Here is a 20,786-nt window from a genome sequence, read left to right as displayed (position 1 = left end):
TTATTTAAAAATACATGCCTTGTCAGGGCATATAATGTTATTATGAATATTATGGTAAGTTCTGTTTTGTTTTGTTAAGGTATGGTAAGATTTTCTGCATGGTGTCGGTAACACAAATGTCTAATCAAAATGTATAATTTAAGTGACTTTGAACGTGCCATGGTTGTTGATGCCAAATGGGCTGGTCTTTCAGGGATTTGTTTTTTTCAAGCACAACAAATCTCTAGAGTTTACAGAGAATGGTGCGAATAATTAACAAATTCCAGTTAACGGCAGTTCTGTGGGCTAAAATGAGGAATGAGGAAACCAGTGACATGTCTAAATGGTTTGATGTCAGGGGCCACTCTATGGGAGGAGTTGAGTACAAAGCTATTTGACTATGCTGATCAGGTAAGTGGAATGGAGATGCAAAAATGGCCATCCACAAGCAGCTGTGTGGGATAGCTCTCATGCTCCTCCTGCAACTTAAAGGTAAGAAAAGCCATATTCTTTCTATATCCAAGGTTAAAACGGAGCACATACAACTTTATTTTGTTACTAGGATGGCCTGCTCGGTCGCACACTTATTTGCATACTTTCATATAGCGTAAGACCGTAAGTGATACAGGATATAATAATATTGCTGCCATAATTTCCCCAATTTTTCATTATATATATTGTTTATAGCCTAATTATCTGACAATAATTCAACTTTTTGACTTTAACTTTACCAATTTCAAAATGAGCATGCTCAGCTCTGTCATCGTGAGCTACTACTGTATGTTCTATCAGCATTTGATCCCCCGCCCTACTGGTTTTCATGTAGAACTTACATTTACTATTCAGATTTTCTTCGATTTTGTGGAATCGAGCCCAAAGAACTTGCATATTTGACACCAACATTACAGAGCAGATAAACGAGGCTATACATATTTGTATCTTTTGCTGCTGTTCATTCCTTAACCTACAGTACATTTTCCCAGTGATTTGCTCTAATCAAGGTCATTTATCAGTGAACTAAAGGGAAGTGTATTTGTATTGGCCTTAAAGGGCAAGACCACTTTCGTAGAGGTTTGGGTTGTGTAGTTACCTTGCCATGATGTAAGTCTAAAGGTGGACAAGAAATAAAAAATAATTGCTCCATTGATTAGAAACGTATAATTCCAAATATGCTCCTCATTGACTTACATTGTACGGTGAAACAGCTCTCAAAGTCACTCTTTTCGCATGTAAACCAACGTAAACAAAGTTAGTTCAGACTACTGTTTCTTTTATTTTTACAAAAATGTTAACTTTCCGGACTGGATCCGCGGATCCGGATCTTCAAATAGTAAAATGAACAGGAAGTGTTTATAAAAACAACTAACAGTATAGGACTTGGTGATGTTCTATATTGTCCAATTAAGCTTTGTTTGTGTTAGTTTACGGGCTAGACGAGTGATTTTGAGAGCTGTTTCACTGTACAATGCATATTTTGAATTATCAATGGAGAAATTAATTTTTATTTCTTGTCCACCTTTGGAGTTACATAATGGCAAGGTAACTACTCAACCCAAACCTCTACCAAAATGGTCTTGCCCTTTAATCACTGTTACAGTCTCAAAGAGCTTTACATGCCTACATTTAACAAAGACAAATTTAACCTCAGGAAGGATCTCAAAAGAGGGGACCCCCTTCCAGGATGGACAGGCATGCGGGCAATAATCAAATGCAAAATAACAAAACTGTTAGATGTCAGTGCTGGTGAAGACACATTACCAGTTACACATTTTACACTGTTGTGTATAATTTGTATGATTAGGCCACTAGGGTTCTCCATTAAAAGCTACTTTAAGATACATTTACTAACAGACCAGTTATGAATGACTGTATATCATGATATAAAACAAACTCCACAGGCTTTGGGATTAGGTGTGGGACCTTAATTGTGATCATATTGAGTACAATGATCTTCAGATTGTTGAGTGCTTTAACTATTGTGTATAATTTGTGACAGGTGTGCAATAAAGTATTATAATAGCATTAGTAGCACTGTTAATAGTAGTACTGATAATATCATATAACTCTGAGCTCATGCTTTCTGAAATCTTACATTACATTTTAGAGATTATTTCATGCAAATTATTTAAATTCTTTTGTTGAGTAGCCTACAATGGAATGTGGATATCTAAAGATGCATCTCAAAATGTACAAAGTGACATGCCATTCTAATTGACAGGACATAGTGGTGGTAAAATATGTCCAATAAACCGGTTTGCCAAACCCAGTCTTGGAAATGTTGTTATAGTTGTTTTGTCTGTGGAAGTTTCAGTGGAAATTGTAGTCCAGGTATTTAATTAACCCTTTTATTTTTCTGTGAAACAAAATAGTATATTATATTTTAGCATACAATGAAGAAGAAATAGGCAACAAAGTTCACACATGGACACAACTGTGCTGTTTACTGAACCTAATGTCTTCCTTTATTTTGAATTCCAGGCTCTTATTCACAACTGTCTGGTAAGCATCCATGTGAAACAAAATTGTATTTGTTTGTTTGTTTCATTAAATGTCCTATTTCTGCTGCCACACTAAGGATGTATTTATTATACTGTGATACCTTGAAAAAGACAACAACCATATCCTAGGTGGTTGAATACAAATAAGCTCAATGTTGAACAGCCCCACGTGCCCCTGACAACACAAATGCACGCGCACACACAATATGCTAGTAAATGACAATAACAAGTGCAGTCAGTGTAAAAGTGGTATTGAATTAAAGTCTCTCTCTCTCTCTCTCTCTCTCTCTCTCTCTCTCTCTCTCTCTCTCTCTCTCTCTCTCTCTCTCTCTCTCTCTCTCTCTCTCTCTCTCTCTCTCTCTCTCTCTCTCTCTCTCTCTCTCTCTCTCTCTCTCTCTCTCTCTCTCTCTCTCTCTCTCTCTCTCGTTAGAGTGTCCACCGTGAGATTGGGAAGTCGAGTTACTCACTTACTGTTGGTACTGTACAATAAATACTATGGTTAAGGTGTCTATCATAAAAATGCTATTGATCCCGATGGAGAAATAGGTAGTTTGTGCACCTTGTTTTATAAATAAGCTTTATAGAAAAAGGAGATAAATGCAGTAAAACGTCTCTCTGATTGTCTCTGTTTTGTTTTGTTAGTGTGCGGTCAGGTGCCTCAGAACACCAGAATCGTTGGCGGTCACGACACGTCCCCTGGGAGCTGGCCTTGGCAGGCCAGTATACACTATTCTAATGGCGGCGGTCATTTCTGTGGAGGTTCTCTTATCAACAAAGAATGGGTGCTGTCTGCTGCTCACTGCTTCAGAAGGTGAGAAATTAATACAGTCATCTATTGCATATCTATTATATATACGACTCCAAATTTTGGAGGATTTCAGCCCGATCTGACCGTCATTGACTTCCATTATGGAATTAAAATGAAAATTTTCAAAAATAGTGTCTATATGAAGTATAGCCATAGCCTCTCTGGCTGTGTCTCCCTTTATTGTGCCCCCGCCTAAAGCTCACAAGCTACAAAGCTCACAACGCGCCATGCTTATCAGACTCTCCGTTTTTGTTTTTTCCTAATTATTTCAGCAACACCCCCAACGGTGAGATTGTTTACTTGGGTCGCCAGAGCCAAGAAGGAACGAACCCCAATGAGTTAACCAGGAGGGTCACACAGGTCATCCGCCATCCTAACAATGATCAGCTATCAAATGACAATGACATCGTCCTACTGAAGCTCTCCAGCCCTGTCACCTTCACTCCTTACATTCTCCCGGTCTGTCTGGCAGCATCGGACAGCACCTTCTACGATGGAACTATGAGCTGGGTCACTGGCTGGGGGTCTATAGCTATTGGAGGTGAGTAAAGGTGATAGGAGATGACATATGAAAACCCTTGTCAGCAGCCTTTCAGCCCCCCGGATAGGTCCGCTGGAATTCAAACCGCGTCCCCCGACTGTCTCCATTGGCTGGCTGTTTCCAGAATATATATCTATCTTATGATAGCTTTGGCCGCCTTGTGCATCCGTGCATCCGTTAAAATGCCTAGTCTCAGTGAGTAGCAAGTACTGTACTCGACTATTACGCCAAGAATGAGAACGCCAAGTGTCCTGTCACTGACTGCGTGGTATAATACAGCAAGGCCCACCTATGTACCTTTCAAGCATTCGTGATTCAGTCAACTGAGACGGTCAGGGGCGCGGTTTGGATTCCGGGGGGCGGGGTTTGCCAACCAGTCCTGTATCTTCCCAAATCACGCATCAGCAACACAACTAGGGGTTTACCCTATTCATTATTGCAGGTCTAGCAAAACAGTCTGAGCTGTGAGAATTAATATCTTTTTGTAGGCTAGCTGACTGTTTCTCCTATAATTTTGTGTAATTTCCCAGGGCATCGGTTACAAACAGGATGTTCACAAAGGTTGGAAAGATTGAATGCTGGTGGTGATATTGGAATAGCAAACTCAGTTTCCCATTTAAATGAGCTGGGTCACTGGCAGGGGAGTTCAACGGTTCAGGCGAGCTGCATACTGTAGATAAGGGCTGCGTCTTGAGTCTTGCATACTGTACATTTCTTTCATATTTGTAAGCTTCCCAATCATCCGGATCCCTAGTAGAGCTATATTTATGTATGTCTTCTCTTCCATTAGTTCCCCTACCCTCTCCCCAGACCCTTCAGGAAGTTCAGGTGCCGGTCGTGGGAAACAAACAGTGTGGCTGCTTCTATGACCAATCCACCACCATCACACAGAACATGATTTGTGCTGGTCTCGAAGCTGGAGGAAAGGACTCATGTCAGGTAGACAGTGCTGGTCTCGAAGCTGGAGGAAAGGACCTCTCTCTCTCTCTCTCTCATAGAAAATGGCCCTCCCGACAATCTTCCCTACCCCATTTTGCCCCCATTATTGTTATGCCCCGTTACTTTAAAATAAGCTTAAAGTGGCACAATATAACTTTTGAATTAATAAAATGTAATTTTGTCCAATCTGTATGGTAGAGTATGTTAATGCAATTGAACTTACAATTAAGGTGGTTGTATTTTGTCTTCCTGCTCTTCTCTTGAGACATTTAGATCGTATGACAGGTCATGTCTCAACTAGACCAAGGGGCCAGCTTCTGAGTTGCAAATTGAGGCTGTATAGGAAGTGACAGTTCATATGAATGGCCTGTAGTCTCGCTGTTTTACCCCTGCTGGTATCAGAAACAATTAGACTCCATTCAAGCGGATGGGTTTTTGCCGAACTTCACACTTGATTTTATTACCTTAATACACATTGTCATAAATACTACAGTATATGCTTCCAGTCACTAGTTTAAAGTCTTCTTTCAATGACCATGATATGCGTTTTGGTAAATGATGGTCCCATTTCTTTTAAAATTGATGTTAAAGTAGGAGTGGCGTGGCTACCTTATGATGCTCCACCCCGCTCTGGTCCCAACCAATAGCATTCATTAATTTCCGGTTTATTATTTGCATATTCGGACCGGATATAAGATGGCGGATTTGAAATCGTTGAAAAATAGGCTTCATTTACGGTCTGTAGATTCTATGGGCGTAACTTTTTTACAAGATTGAATTTCTCCCCTGAGCAAGCAGGCAGGCTCTATTAGCTAATGTCAGCACAAACCGGGTTCTAATCCGGGTCAGAATAGGAAAGTTAAAGTATAGTGCAGCTTTAGTAAGGCTCAATGAAGCTATCATACATCGCATTATTATTTCAGTGCATGTAGCCCTGTAGCAGAAATCTGAATAAATAAAGCATAAATAAATACAAAATGAAGAATATACTTTAAAAAATACATAATAAATCCCTCATTTCCTCATCAGGGAGACTCTGGTGGACCGATGGTGAGCCGCGACGGTACCCGCTGGGTCCAGTCTGGGGTGGTGAACTTCGGTCAGGGCTGCGCTCTGCCCAACTTGCCAACAGTCTACGCTCGCGTGTCACGCTTCCAGAGCTGGATCAACAGCCACATCACCACTGACCAGCCAGGCTTCGTCACGTTTGCCTCCCCCGGCACCGACACTGATGCAAGCTTCGTGTGTGGTAGTGCACCACCCAATACACCTCCACCACCTGGGCCTGCAGCCATTACTGATACATCACCACATCCAGCACCAGCCATTACTACACCACATCCACCACCACCCATGACTACACCACCCCATCCACCACCACACATGATACACCACCAACCCCACCCGTTAGACCATGTGAGAGTATATTTTGTTGTGGCCCGAATGCAATCCATTTCTCCTACTTTAGTCCTGTATTTACTCTTGTGCTCATTCTCTAGTCTACAAAAAGACACACTCAAATTAATGTAGCACAGTATGACTTTAAAGTATTTGAATGTATTCTTATTTTCCCTCTTAATTTTCCTTTTTTCATCATCATTTTCTGTTGAAGCGAGTTGCACTTGAAGAATGAAATGTGATAAATAAAGTTTCATTGATTGATTAATTGATTAGGGGAGATGGTTAATAACCAGAACATGTTCTCTACCTGCAGCATCTGCAGAACCTGTAACCACCGTGTTACCACCGTTTACTACAATCACAATCGTACTGCCCACAACAGAAGTCTCAATTAGCTACACCCCTGGGTCTCGTAAGTGTGATAAAATTATGATTATTGTTTTAATCACTGTCATGTTGTAACTTACAGTCTCACGTGGAAGTTGCCACTACCATTTTAAATGAATTCATTGATGAGTTTTAGATGAGTCCATTGTGTGTAACTTTGAGAACCATTGCTTTAGTTAACTGGCCGTGATATATAAGTAAGGCAGGTAGTTAACTGTTTGTCAGTAGCGGCCCGTCAATAGAGGGCGCTAGTGCGCCGCACCACCTCTCCTAAACCTAGATCTTCCTTGAATAAATATTACTTTAAAATATGTTTATATATATTTTAAATGATCAAACCAACAATGTAAATATTATATAGTTAATGACTAGTGTCACTGAGTGAAATGTATAATCTACCATAAAATGTAGATACAAAACATTCTACTGTGCCTAAACTTGATTCCCTTGACTCGCAAAGTTAATTCACACATGCGTATAGTTCACTCTTCAATGCAAGTGAACGGGGGTTCTGTGTGCACAGCGCATAGAATGAGAGCAATCAGTTCAGAATTAAGTGTGGGGTCCGACTACAAGACCACAGATTTGGTGGTTCTACAACCCAAGATTCTACTCAGAACAACATCACACTGTTCACAGCTGGGATATTTTCATGTAGGTGGCACCATCGGCCTGAGAGTGAGAATCTCCTCAAAGACTCCTTTGACCAAAGAAGACATCAGGACAAAAGTGCTGCCAAAGGTAATAATAATAATGATAATGATAATGATAATAATAATAATCTTTATACACATCGTGGGATGCGTGGCCATCTGCCATTACCACAGGAGTAGTTTGTAAAAGTATAGGGACTATAACGTCATGTTGCCAGTTGGTGGCGCTATGATTATAGGGGGTGGGGGGGTTATATAGTAGCAGTGGTGGAAGAACTACTGAGAACACTTTAGAAGCCGTACGTTGCTCCGTGATTCTGGTGTGTTGAACTCTGACCGACCCCAAGACTCCTTTTGGAAGTTACTGACATTTCTTCATCACAACTACACATCTGGTAATACTGTTATTAGGTTGTGTCTAAAGCACTGTTACCAGTACACTTAGTAAGAACCTCTACTTGCTTTTCATTCCACGTTCACTCGACTGCCATGCAGAGCTCCAAACAATACTACGATGTGTTATCTGATTTTTATTTATCTAGTTTCACCAAGACACAAGGTAATGCGGCTAGTTTCTGGAAGGTTGTAAAATCACTAAAAGCTAGGCCTGCCTCCTCTCTCCCATCGCAGATTAGCAGTGAAAGTGGGGTTGTTCTAAATAAATTAGGTATTTGTGATGCTTTTAACAATCATTTTATATTATCTGGCCATCTGTTTGACAGGCAGTCTGTCAGTCAAGCGCCATCAGATCAGGAGGGGGATTCAGTCACTGACAACTTACTCAACTTGTCCTCGCCATGCTTTTCATTTAGACCAGTAACACACTCAGAGGTTTTAACTGCACTTTCACAAATATGCACTAAGAAGTCTAAGGGTGCAGATGACCTTAACCCGTATCTACTGCATCTTAGTGCATATATAATTGCTGCACTACTTGTCCATATTTTTTATTCATCACTTACCTCAGGCTCACTTCCTGCAGTATGGAAAGATGCACAAGTTATTCCACTTCATAAAGGTGGTGATCGGTCGGATTTAAATAATTATAGGCCAATATCAAAATTGTGCTGTTTAGCCAAGATCCTTGAATCCCTAGTCAGTTCACAGTTACGTACATTCCTGAGCATGCACAACATACTCCAACCTCAACAGTCAGGGTTCAGACCAGGACATAGTACGGTGACAGCTACAACGCTTGTCACAAATAACATACTAACTGGTCTATATAATCACCATCACTGTGCTGCTATTTTTATTGATCTTTCTAAAGCATTTGATACTGTGGACCATTATATTTTATTACAAAAGCTAGCCTCTATTGGCTTGGATGATCTCAGATGGTTTTCCAACTATCTGACGGGTAGAACTCAAGCCGTTGTTGCTGATGGTTTTAAATCCAGTTCTTTGTCAATTGGTAAAGGTGTCCCTCAGGGTTCAATTTTGGGTCCCCTTTTATTCACTCTTTATGTTAATAATATTGCACTCCCCTCTCCGCACTGGGATGTCCATTATTATGCAGACGACACAATTTTATACAGTATTGCCCCAACGCTGGAAGTGGCCACTGCAAATTTGCAGACTGCCTTCAATAGGTTTCAATGGGCTCTAATTAACCTTAAGCTTGTTTTAAACTCCAACAAAACAAAATGCATGGTATTTACTAGGTCTCCAAATATAAATCCCTTTACTGGTATTTACACTCTTAAAGGCGAACAAATTGAGCTGGTCACATCTTATAAATATCTCGGCATTTGGCTAGATGCCAAACTCTCATTTAAGGTTCATGTGGAGAACCTAATAAAAAAATTAAAAGGTCAAATTGGCTTCCTTTACAGAAACAGGTCCTGTTTTTCTTTTACCAGCAGAAAGACTATTGTTCAATCTGTAATAATGTCTGTATTTGGTTATGGGGATACACTGTATATGCATGCTTCACTGTCCACACTGAAGCCTCTGGATGCAGTCTACCACAGTGCTTTGCGTTTTATTACTGGTGATGATTATCTCACCCATCACTGTATTCTATATGATAAAGTGGGTTGGCCATCTCTCGCACTTCGTAGAGAGCAACATTGTATGTTATTTATTTATAAGGCCTTGTGTGGTAAACTTCCTTTATACCTAACCTCGCTTTTGGATCCAAAGGTTACACACATTAGATATACCAGTCCACGTAAGAGCAGTGAACATGGAAAAACTGCATTCATGTATTTTGCTCCACACAAATGGAACAAACTTCAGGACTCTCTGAAACTGGTGCGATTGGTCTCAATAGAGACATTCAGGGTGCTTCTTGAGGACACACTACATAGTGACTGTACCTGTTTCATGTAACACTGTTTATTGTCTCCGCCAGGCCGAAAGGCATGGCGAGAGAGTATGTTTTACCCCGTCCGTCCGTCCGTCCGTCCGTCCGCAGCTAATCTCTGGCACCGTTGGCCCGGTCGCTGCGAAACTGTGCACACACACTCCCTGGATGCCAATTCAGAACCTCTGCCCCAAATTTTTCACATGGGCCTGTTATAGCGCCACCAGGAGGCCGATTTGTGCAAAACCAATTTCTTTATATTACTCCTACAGATTTTATCCAAACGTCATGCAAATCGGTATACAGTATCTCTATAGCCATGTGATGAACACGGATCTGTCCAATTTCCCATATTCCATCCTCATTGGCTAAGGCTGGCTTCCAAAGTTTGCAGGATTGGTCCATTTTGAACGAAATGCCTGAAATTATGCACTCAGCTTGCGATTTCCGTGAAATTTTACACGCACATTCCCACTAGGCTGAGGAAGAAATGCCACCCTTTTAACATTGGCCTGTTATAGCGCCACCAGCAGGTCTAATCTAGCAAAACACATTTTTGGAACAAAATGCCTCAAATCATGAGTGTCCGATTGTCGTGAAAGGCCTAAGAAGAAACGGGCACCCTTTTCACAATGGCCTATTATAGCGCCACCAGGAGGCCACAATAACCTACCTGACCTGGCGGAGACCTGTGCTCCGAGGAGCACTTTTTCTAGATTGCATCCGATTTTTAAATCTGTGTTTTATCCATGTCCTCACTGTATTGTCTGATTCACCGCCTCTTGCGATTATTTTGGTGTTGTTTTATGCTTCTGCTTTTCTTTTTTGCTTTATTGTCAAAGTTGTGACATTGTAATGTGATTCTAATGTTTGTTATCAGGGCGTCCTTGAAAAAGAGAGCTTGCTCTCAATGGGTTTCCCTGAATAAATAAAGGAAAAAGAAAGAAACGAAGTCTATTGTGAAATAAAACAACAGTCTAGCCACAGAATTCACCACCCATTTATTTCTTCCACGGGTTGTGTTTATGCTCTCCCAGAAAGGGACATCGTAACATTCTCAGCCAACCAACCTCACACACCACTGCTCACTGCTCGCAGAATCAAGGTTTGGGCTCACACCCACCTTCAGAATCAGAATCACAACATTATTGTCATATCACAGGTTTACAGGTGTAAAGAAGTGGGTGAAATTGTTATTGTTATTAATTTAAAAAATTGCTAGCTCCATCATACATAGTTTACACAGTATATGAGGCAAGTCGGGTGGTCGGTAGGCTACTGGGAGCTGATAGTAGGTGTTGAGCTCCTCCTCAGCAATCGAGAGCATTGGAATGGGAGCATTCTCGGCTGATACCGACAATAGTGAAAAAAATTTACTGAAAATTACTTTTTCACAATAGCCACTATTACACAGTAGTTGTGTATCGTTATTTCCTTAAGAGGTGTTCAGGTCAAACAGTGTCAGGGTGGTGCTATGGTGCATGATGGCTCACTGGAAAGGTTCTGCCAAACGGAGCTTTAATTAGTATAATTGGTAACACCTGTGAAGGAAGTATCATTACACAAGTATTTATGTCAACATGACTGCCATGAAAAGAGGTCTATTGCATATCCTGTAAGCAAATCACCCAATTAAGCAATGTACAAACACACACATAGACATGCTATCATAACATGTCAGTCAAACATAATGTAAAACGTTTTCAAGGTGCTCGTGTGGCGCAGTGGTAAAGTCCCTGCCCACCACCATGGAGGTTGTGAGTTCGAACCCACTATTTCTCCAGCTTGACTTACTTCAAACTATGCAAAAACTATGACGTAACATTGTGTTCTTTCATTTACAGCTTAAAGAGGAACTGGTCAAACGTGGGCTGCCAGCAGACATCATACTAAAGCTGATAAACGTTCAACTGGTGAAGTGACAACTACAGCTACAGCACCCCCTTCTGGTGGACCTCTAGTGTTGCCTCTATTCCATTTATTTCCAACTAAAAATAAGATGCGTTACATTTTTCCAAGCTTTGCTGTTGTAGATGTCCAGTGCCATATCAAACAATATGTAAAGACTGTGGCTACCCAGCTGTCAGAGCTGTTCTAGACCAGTTGTTCTCAAACTTTTCATGTCAAGTACCCCCAAATTAAAATGTAGTTATAAGTTATGAAACCTATACATTGGCTATTTGAAAATAGCAGATCTACAAGCTCACAACGCGTCGCAATGCGACACGCTGTGAGCTTGTAGATCTGCTATTTTCAAATAGCCAATGTATTGGTTTCAACTGGTTACACTGAACAAATTTTTACTGTGGACCCTCTGGAACCCCCTCAAGGACCCCTGTGGGTCCCCATCCCCCGGTTTGACAACCATTGCTCTAGAGCATTTTATAAACAACTGGGAAGGGCCCTGGGCAGTCCTTCCATGAGGATGAGGAGGGGACTGGTGGGTGGTCTTGTACGAGGAGGCGGAGGGACTGGTTCAGTTGGGAGGTGCTAAGGTGAGAACCAGGTATACTTAATGAAAACTATGGAATGAACTCCCCATTGCAATTAGAGCTTAGATTATTGGTTTACTTATGTATTTCTTTATGATTTACTATTTCTATGCATTTGATGTATTATTGATGTATTATGATGTATTATCTTGTGTCCTTGCTTACTGTAAATCGCTCTGGATTAAGAGCGTCTGCTAAATGCCTAAACTGTAAACTGTAATGAACTGGTAGGCGTGTCCACATAAAAACATAATTTTAACACTTTATGTACACTTTAAAAAAAAACATCTTCCTCCTAGTATAACCATAATGCCTGAAGATCATGTTTTTTTTGGGGGGGGGGGGTCACGGCACCCCGTCTGGTATGGTAAAATGTTCTGCATGGCGTCGGCAGCACAAACGTCTAATCAAAATTTCTAATGTAAGTGACTTTGAACGTGTTATGGTTGATGATGCCAAATGCGCTGGTCTTTCAGGGATTTTTTTTTTCAAGCACAACAAATCTCTAAAGTTTACATGTGAATGGTGTGAATGGTGTGAAAAATAAACAAATTCCAGTGAACGGCAGTTCCATGGGCTAAAATGTCTTGTTGATTGTTTGATTGATTGATGTACTTTATTTAGTAAGACATGAGAACATCAGTACATGGAAGTACAAATTCACAATACAAGGTCTACTAAACTGGGAGGCTCATTAAGCACTGAGCTTGTTTAAGATGAGATCCCCATGCACACACATCATGATGACATATAAGAGACAGACAGATATACACACTTGTAGATTTTGATTATTATTACAAAACATACATTAACCACTTCAGCCCTATTTAGACTTTGGCTATTTGAAAATAGCCAATCTACAAGCTCACAACGCGTCGCGATGCGACACGTTGTGAGCTTGTAGATCTGCTATTTTCAAAAGATTATTATACATTTTAGACAAATGATAACTTGTGAAACGGGATGTTCTGCATAATGAGTATTTTACTTTTGGTAACTGGGTTAGGATTGACTCTCCCATACTGACAAAAAAAATACAGGCATATTAATATTTGAAATAGATTTCACGTATGTTTCAATGGATGGCATGCAACACAAGTCTCACATTTGAACTCTGAAATCTGATTATGCCACACTAGGGTTCTCCGTGATAGCTAAATTTAAGATCATTTTGCTAACAGACCGGTTATGACTATATGATGTAAAACGAACTCCACATGCTTTGGCATTAGGCGTGCACACTTAATTGCGATCGCCTTGAGTACGATGACCTTCAGATTGTTGAGTGCGTCATGTGAATGGTGTGAATGGTGTGAAAAATAAACAAATTCCAGTGAACGGCAGTTCCATGGGCTAAAATGTCTTGTTGATTGTTTGATTGATTGATGTACTTTATTTAGTAAGACATGAGAACATCAGTACATGGAAGTACAAATTCACAATACAAGGTCTACTAAACTGGGAGGCTCATTAAGCACTGAGCTTGTTTAAGATGAGATCCCCATGCACACACATCATGATGACATATAAGAGACAGACAGATATACACACTACTATACAGAATGTCCTACAATCAGCTTACAGGTTACTGGTATGAAGAGTGAAAAAATTAAAATGTTGATGCCAGAGGTCAGAGGAGAATGGCCAGACTGGTTTGAGCTGACAGAAAGGCAACAGTAAATCAAATAACCCTTTGTTACAAACTTACAAATGAGGTATGCAGAAGAATTTGTGTTAACGTGCAGTTGAACAGGCATACCTAAGTGCATGGCCATTAAGTGTATTTTGTATTATCAATTTCCAGTGGTGGAAAGTAACTAATTACATTTACTCAAGTACTGTACAGTACTTAAGTACGATTGTGAGGTACTTTTACTTTACTGTAGTATGTCCAAATTTCAATACTTTTACTTCTACTCCACTACATCTCAGAGGCAAATATTGTAGTTTTACTCCACTACAATTATTTGAAAACTTCAGTTACTAGTTACTTTGTAGATTTTGATTATTATTACAAAACATACATTAACCACTTCAGCCCTATTTAGACTTTGGCTATTTGAAAATAGCCAATCTACAAGCTCACAACGCGTCGCGATGCGACACGTTGTGAGCTTGTAGATCTGCTATTTTCAAAAGATTATTATACATTTTAGACAAATGATAACTTGTGAAACGGGATGTTCTGCATAATGAGTATTTTACTTTTGGTAACTGGGTTAGGATTGACTCTCCCATACTGACAAAAAAAATACAGGCATATTAATATTTGAAATAGATTTCACGTATGTTTCAATGGATGGCATGCAACACAAGTCTCACATTTGAACTCTGAAATCTGATTATGCCACACTAGGGTTCTCCGTGATAGCTAAATTTAAGATCATTTTGCTAACAGACCGGTTATGACTATATGATGTAAAACGAACTCCACATGCTTTGGCATTAGGCGTGCACACTTAATTGCGATCGCCTTGAGTACGATGACCTTCAGATTGTTGAGTGCGTCATGATGACAGGAAGGCCACCTCCGCCCCAGACGAGGCAGGGAGGTGTTGTAATTACAGACTGGGGATCAGCGAGGAATGAGGAAACCAGTGACATGTCAAAATAGTTTGATGTCAGGTGCCACTGTATGGGAGGAGTTCAGGACAAAGCTATTTGACGATGCTGATCAGTTAAGCGGAATGGCCCTCCACAAGCAGCTGTGTGGGATAGCTCTCATGCTACTCCTGCAAATTAAAGGTAAGTAAAGACATATTGTTTCTATACCCAAGGTTAAAACAAATATAACTTAATAACTATTTTGTTACTAGGTACTTGTTACTCGGTTACACTCTTATTTGCATATTTTATATAGCGTAAGTGATACAGGATATAATTATATTGCTGCCATAGGTTTCCTAATTTTTCAGTATATATAATTTGTTTATAATTATCTGACGATAATTCTTTCTAAGTTTTGACTTTAACAAGACCAATTACAAAATGAGCGTGCTTTCCTCTGCCATTGTGAGCTATGAACAATGCCCCAGTGAATTGATCTAATCAATGTAATTGATCAGTGAACTAAAGTCAAGTGTATTGGCTTGAATCATCACTATGTCTCAGAGAGCTTTACAGGCCCACATATAACAAAGACAAATTTAACCTCAGGAAGGATCACAAAAGAGGGGACCCCCTTCCAGGATGGATAGGCATGCAGGCAATAATCAAATGCAAAAGAACAAAACTGTTAGAAGTCAGTGCTGGTAAAGACACAGCACCTGTCACAAATTATACACTGTTGTGTATAATTTGTATGATTAGGCCACTAGGGTTCTCCATTAAAAGCTACTTGAAAATACATTTACTAACAGACCAGTTATGAATGACTATATATCATGATATAAAACGAACTCCACAGGCTTTGGGATTAGGTGTGGGACCTTAATTGTGATTACAGTACATCTTAGAGGAGATTATTTCATGCAATTTTTTCAAGTAGCCTGCAATGGAAAGTGGACATCTAAAGATGCATCTCAAGATGTACAAAGTGACGTGCCATTCTAATTGACAGGATATAGTGGTGGTACAATATGTATCTGTATTTACAATATGTAGATATAACCGGTTTGCCAAACTCTTGGAAGTTTTGTTCTAGTTGTCTCTTGTCTACTTTTATTTGAGGAAAACTGTAGAAGTTTCAGTGGAAATTGTAGTCCAGATATTTTTCTGTGAAACAAAATAGTATATTATATTTTAGCATACAATGAAGAAATAGGCAACTAAGTTCACACATGGACACAACTGTGCTGTTTACTGAACCTAATGTCTTCCTTTATTTTGAATTCCAGGCTCTTATTCACAACTGTCTGGTAAGCATTCATGTGAAACAAATTTGTATTTGTTTGTTTGTTTGCACACACACACACACACACACACACACACACACGTAAATGACAATGACAAGTGCAGTCAGTGTAAAAGTGGTGTCGAATTAAAGTTGCTTCATAAGAGTTACCTATTCATGGTACTCTCTCTCTCTCTGTCTCGTGCACCTTGTTTTATAAATTATCTTTATAGAAAAAGGAGATAAATGCAGTAAAACATAGATCTCTGATTGTCTCTGTTTTGTTTTGGTAGTGTGTGGTCAGGCGCCTCAGAACACCAGAATCGTTGGCGGTCACGACACGTCCCCTGGGAGCTGGCCTTGGCAGGCCAGTATACACTATTCTAATGGCGGTGGTCATTTCTGTGGAGGTTCTCTTATCAACAAAGAATGGGTGCTGTCCGCTGCTCACTGCTTCAGAAGGTGAGAAATTAATTCAGTCATCTATTGCGTATCTATGATATATACGATAAATATTGACAGAATTTCAGCCCGATCTTACCGCCATTGACTTCCATTATGGAATTAAAATGACTTTTTTCAAAAATAATGTCTATATGAAGTATAGCCATAGCCTCTCTGGCTGTGTCTCCCTTTATTGTGCCCCCCCCCTGCCTAAAGCTCACAAGCTACAAAGCTCACAACGAGTCATGCTTATTAGACTCTGTTTTTATTTTTTCCAAATTATTTCAGCAACACCCCCAACGGTGAGATTGTTTACTTGGGTCGCCAGAGCCAAGAAGGAACGAACCCCAATGAGTTAACCAGGACGGTCACACAGGTCATCCGCCATCCTAACTACGATCAGCTAGCGAGTGAAGACAGCGACATCGCTCTACTGAAGCTCTCCAGCCCTGTCACCTTCAACACTCCTTACATTCGCCCGGTCTGTCTGGCGGCATCGGACAGCACCGTCTACGATGGAACTATGAGCTGGGTGACTGGCTGGGGGACAATAGCTTCTGGAGGTGAGTAAAGGTGATAGGAGATGACATGTGAAAACCTTTGTCAGCAGCCTTTTAGCTACGCGTGATTTGGGAAGGTGCCGGACCGGTTGGCAAACCCCAGCCCCAGGAATCCAAACCACGCCCCCTGACCGTTTCCATTGACTGACTCACGCCTGCTTGAAAGGTACATAGGTGGGCCTTGCTGTATGTTATGCCACGCAATCAGTGACAGGACACTTGGCGTTCTCATTCTTGGCGGAATAGTCGAGTACAGTACTTGCTACTCACGTGAGATATGACAGTACAGACTACTGAGACTAGGCATTTTAACGGATGCACAAGACAGCCAAAGCTATCATAAGATAGATATGGAGACGGTCAGGCAGTGGTGTACCCACCATAGAGGCAAGGCAGGCGGCCGCCTGCCCAACTAAAATCTCGCCACCCCTAGAAAATAAAGTAAAAGACCGTCGGACCATTAGCCCGCCTCCTCGTCCATTCACGCGGGCAGGCAGACAATCACTACCGTAACCATTCAGCAGAGCGGCCCTCGCCTATAGTGATGCAAATGTGCCTTTATCTTCATGGGGTGCCAGGAGTGGGGGTCTGGGCCATCACCTGAAGGCTATCACCTGGCATAAAAAGTACAGCAGAAGTACAATGACAACCTCTCGCCTTAATAGTCTGTGTCTCCTAGCGTTTGAGTGAGATTTAACTGAAGGTCTGAACTACGATTCAGTTATAGATATTTTCAAGTGCAGCAAGCCTGTCGTCTCATGTTTTGAGACATCACTACATGCTTGAACACTATTTGATTTAGCTGTTATTGTTGCTGTTGTAATCGCAATGTTGAAATGAGTCAATAATTTGCGCAGGACATCATGTTTGCCTTTTCTGTAATGCTGTTTTTTTAAGAATAAAAATACATGCATTGATAAAAATACATACATTGATTATACACTTATTGTTTTTATTAACGTTTTTCAGTTTTGTAGTCAGTGTAGTGTTGTTGCTAACTTGTTTCCCCCGAGATTTTCCCCCCCCGAGTACCCCCCCTCCCCTTCGGAGGGGGGGGAGGGGGGGGGGAATCTCGCCTGCCCTAAATGTAATTCTTGGGAACGCCACTGCGGTCAGGGGTGCGGTTTGGATTCCAGCGAACCTATCCGGGGGGGCGGGGTTTGACAACCGGTCCTGTATCTTCCCAAATCACACGTCAGCTACACAACTAGAGGTTTGCCCTATTCATTATTGCAGGTCTAGCGAAACAGTCTGAGCTGTGAGAATTAATATATTTTTGTAGGCTAGCTGACTGTTTTTCTTATAATTTGGTGTAATTTCCCAGGGCAACGGTTACAAACAGGATGTTCACAAAGGTTGGAAAGATTGAATGCCAGTGGTGATATTAGAATAGCAAACTCAGTTCACCATTTAAATGAGCTGGGTCACAGGCAGGGGAGTTCAACGGTTCAGGTGAGCTGCATACCGTAGATAAGCAGGGCTGCGTCTTGAGTCTTGCATACTGTACATTTCTTTCATATTTGTAAGCTTCCCAATCATCCGGATCCCTAGTAGATCTATATTTATGTATGTCTTCTCTTCCATTAGTTCCCCTACCCTCTCCCCAGACCCTTCAGGAAGTTCAGGTGCCGGTCGTGGGAAACAAACAGTGCGGCTGCTTCTATGACCGGTACACCATCACACAGAACATGATTTGTGCTGGTCTCGAAGCTGGAGGAAAGGACTCATGTCAGGTGACAGATTCTACTCGCTCTCCTCTATCATTCTCTCTCTCGCTATGACACCCTGTCAAATCAGCAATCCTGGGTGGAATTAATTAACTCATTCATCATAACTCACAAAGATACGCGCACACTACAAGATAATCGGGGGTATTAGGGCTATAGAAAACGACCTTCCCGACAATCGGGGCCTTTCCTACCCCATTTTGCCCCATTATTGTTAATGTTATGTGTAAGACAATCTTAAAAGAGAATCCTGTGTGTGATGCCAACAGATTTCTCCCCTGAGCAAGCAGGCAGTCTCTATTAGCTCAATGGTAAAATAAATGTCAGCACTTAATTGTGCAGGAAACCGGGTTCAAATCCGGGGTAGAAGAGGAAAGTTAAAGTATAGTGCAGCTTTAAGCCTCAATGAATCTATCATGCATTGCATTATTATTTCATGTGTATTTAAAAAATGAAGAATATATACTTCATAAATCCCTCATTTCCTCATCAGGGAGACTCTGGTGGACCGATGGTGAGCCGCGACCGTACCCGCTGGGTCCTGTCTGGGGTGGTGAGCTTCGGTGTGGGCTGTGCTCGGCCCAACTTGCCAGGAGTCTACGCCCGCGTGTCACGCTTCCAGAGCTGGATCACCAGCCACATCACCACTGACCAGCCAGGCTTCGTCACGTTTGCCTCGCCCGGCACTGACACCGATGCAAATGTTGTGTGTGGCGGTACACCACCCAAAGCATCTCCACCACCTGGGCCTGCAGCCATTAATGCTACATCACCACATCCAGCATCAGCCGTTACTACACCACATCCACCACCAGCCGTTTCTACATCACATCCACCACCAGCCATGACTACACCACCACCACCACCCGTTACTTCATCACCCCACCCCTCACATGACTACACCACCCCACCCACCCCCACACATGACTACATCACCCCACCCACCCCCACACATGACTACTACACCATACCATCCCATCCACCCCCACACATGACTAAACCACCCCATCCACCACCACACATGACTACATCACCACATCCACCACCACACATGACTAAACCACCCCATCCACCACCACACATGACTACATCACCACATCCACCACCACATACACCACCCATGACTACACCACCACCCCCACCCGTTAGACCATGTGAGAGTATATTTTGCTGTGGCCCGAATGCAATCCATTTCTCCTACTTTAGTCCTGTATTTACTCTTGTGCTCATTCTCTACAACATGGCTTAGGGCAGTGGTTCTCAACCTTTTGTGGTTTTGTTTCAAACTGAATTCTGGGAATTGCAGTTCTAATAGATCAATAAATGATAATTGATCTAACAGTGATGTTTCCAAGAAGACGTACTCAAATGAATGTAACACAGTATGACTTTAAAGTATTTTAATGTATTCTTATTTTCCCTCTTAATTTTCCTTTCTTTTTCATCATTATTTTCTATTGAAGCGAGTTGCACTTAATGAATGAAATGTGATAAATAAAGTTTAATTGATTGATTAATTAATTAGGAGAGTACCACCCATTTCCCCATCCATCAGGCATCATTGTAGCCTTTTGTGCCATGGCTGCTTATTCACAAGGTATTTTCAGGGCATCAAGGTTACGTTAGGCAAGCCCTATAATCTCTCGACAGACTCAGAGCTCCGCAAACTCTGTCGAATTTAATTCAAATTCGATGCGTTCCAAGATTGGGCAAGCCCCAAAAGTAGAAAAATAAATAGAAAATAAAGCATTTTTAAATCAACATTCTGAAATTATGAAACCTAGTACCGGTAGTCTGTTCTGAGCAAAAAGGCATATTTACAGATGGAAGGCGTATATGGCATGGTAATTTGGTAATTGTTCAGTAGTCTCGCATAGCCAGACAACTATTCCAAAATCTCCGAATGCTATATAGAGTCTGGAACTACACTTCCCGAAATCCGAGAGAGGAAACTGGCACTTCCGTTCACGAAAATATATTTTAAAATATCTTTACATTTTATTTTTTCATTTCCATTTCTGCTAAGCAGTAAGCTAAATATACTTAGATGATTTTGATTTATATTAGGGTAAATTTGCGCGACTGTAAAGACAAAACGGAAGTGGGGAGGAGGCTTCACATCCGCTTTATATTTTAATCATGATCAGAGCTTCCGAGTCCCAGACTGTATGACCGGAAACATTTGAAAATTGTGGGAGGCAACAGTCTGGCCACGCG

At 41.2% G+C, this 20,786-nt stretch overlaps 1 protein-coding gene across 1 annotated transcript; it reads left to right on the top strand.

Annotated features, from left to right (window-relative positions):
* The first annotated feature begins 402 nt into the window (after positions 1–402).
* LOC308101387 (serine protease 53-like) lies at positions 403–20,090 on the top strand. The gene is made up of 12 exons (XM_080450809.1): positions 403–471; positions 2,458–2,478; positions 3,120–3,288; positions 3,558–3,826; positions 4,617–4,765; positions 5,795–6,014; positions 14,632–14,751; positions 15,843–15,863; positions 16,132–16,300; positions 16,571–16,845; positions 18,430–18,575; positions 19,063–20,090. Exons 1-12 carry the CDS (start codon positions 414–416, stop codon positions 19,816–19,818), a joined length of 2,373 nt encoding a protein of 790 aa, XP_080306935.1. The 5' UTR covers positions 403–413; the 3' UTR covers positions 19,819–20,090.
* The last annotated feature ends 696 nt before the right edge of the window (positions 20,091–20,786 follow it).

The sequence above is a fragment of the Gymnoscopelus braueri genome, assembly GCF_963280865.1.
Source record: "Gymnoscopelus braueri genome assembly, chromosome: 15".
Classification (NCBI taxonomy): domain Eukaryota; kingdom Metazoa; phylum Chordata; class Actinopteri; order Myctophiformes; family Myctophidae; genus Gymnoscopelus; species Gymnoscopelus braueri.
The sequence above is the reverse complement of the archived record's forward strand: the minus strand, read 5'-3'. Positions and strand labels throughout refer to the sequence as shown.

Coding starts and splice junctions, on each gene's coding strand:
- LOC308101387 (XM_080450809.1), top strand. CDS start 414: ATGGCCATCCACAAGCAGCTGTGTGGGATAGCTCTCATGCTCCTCCTG. Junction 3,289..3,557: donor GCTGCTCACTGCTTCAGAAG/GTGAGAAATTAA, acceptor TAATTATTTCAG/CAACACCCCCAACGGTGAGA. Junction 15,864..16,131: donor CTCTTATTCACAACTGTCTG/GTAAGCATTCAT, acceptor TTGTTTTGGTAG/TGTGTGGTCAGGCGCCTCAG.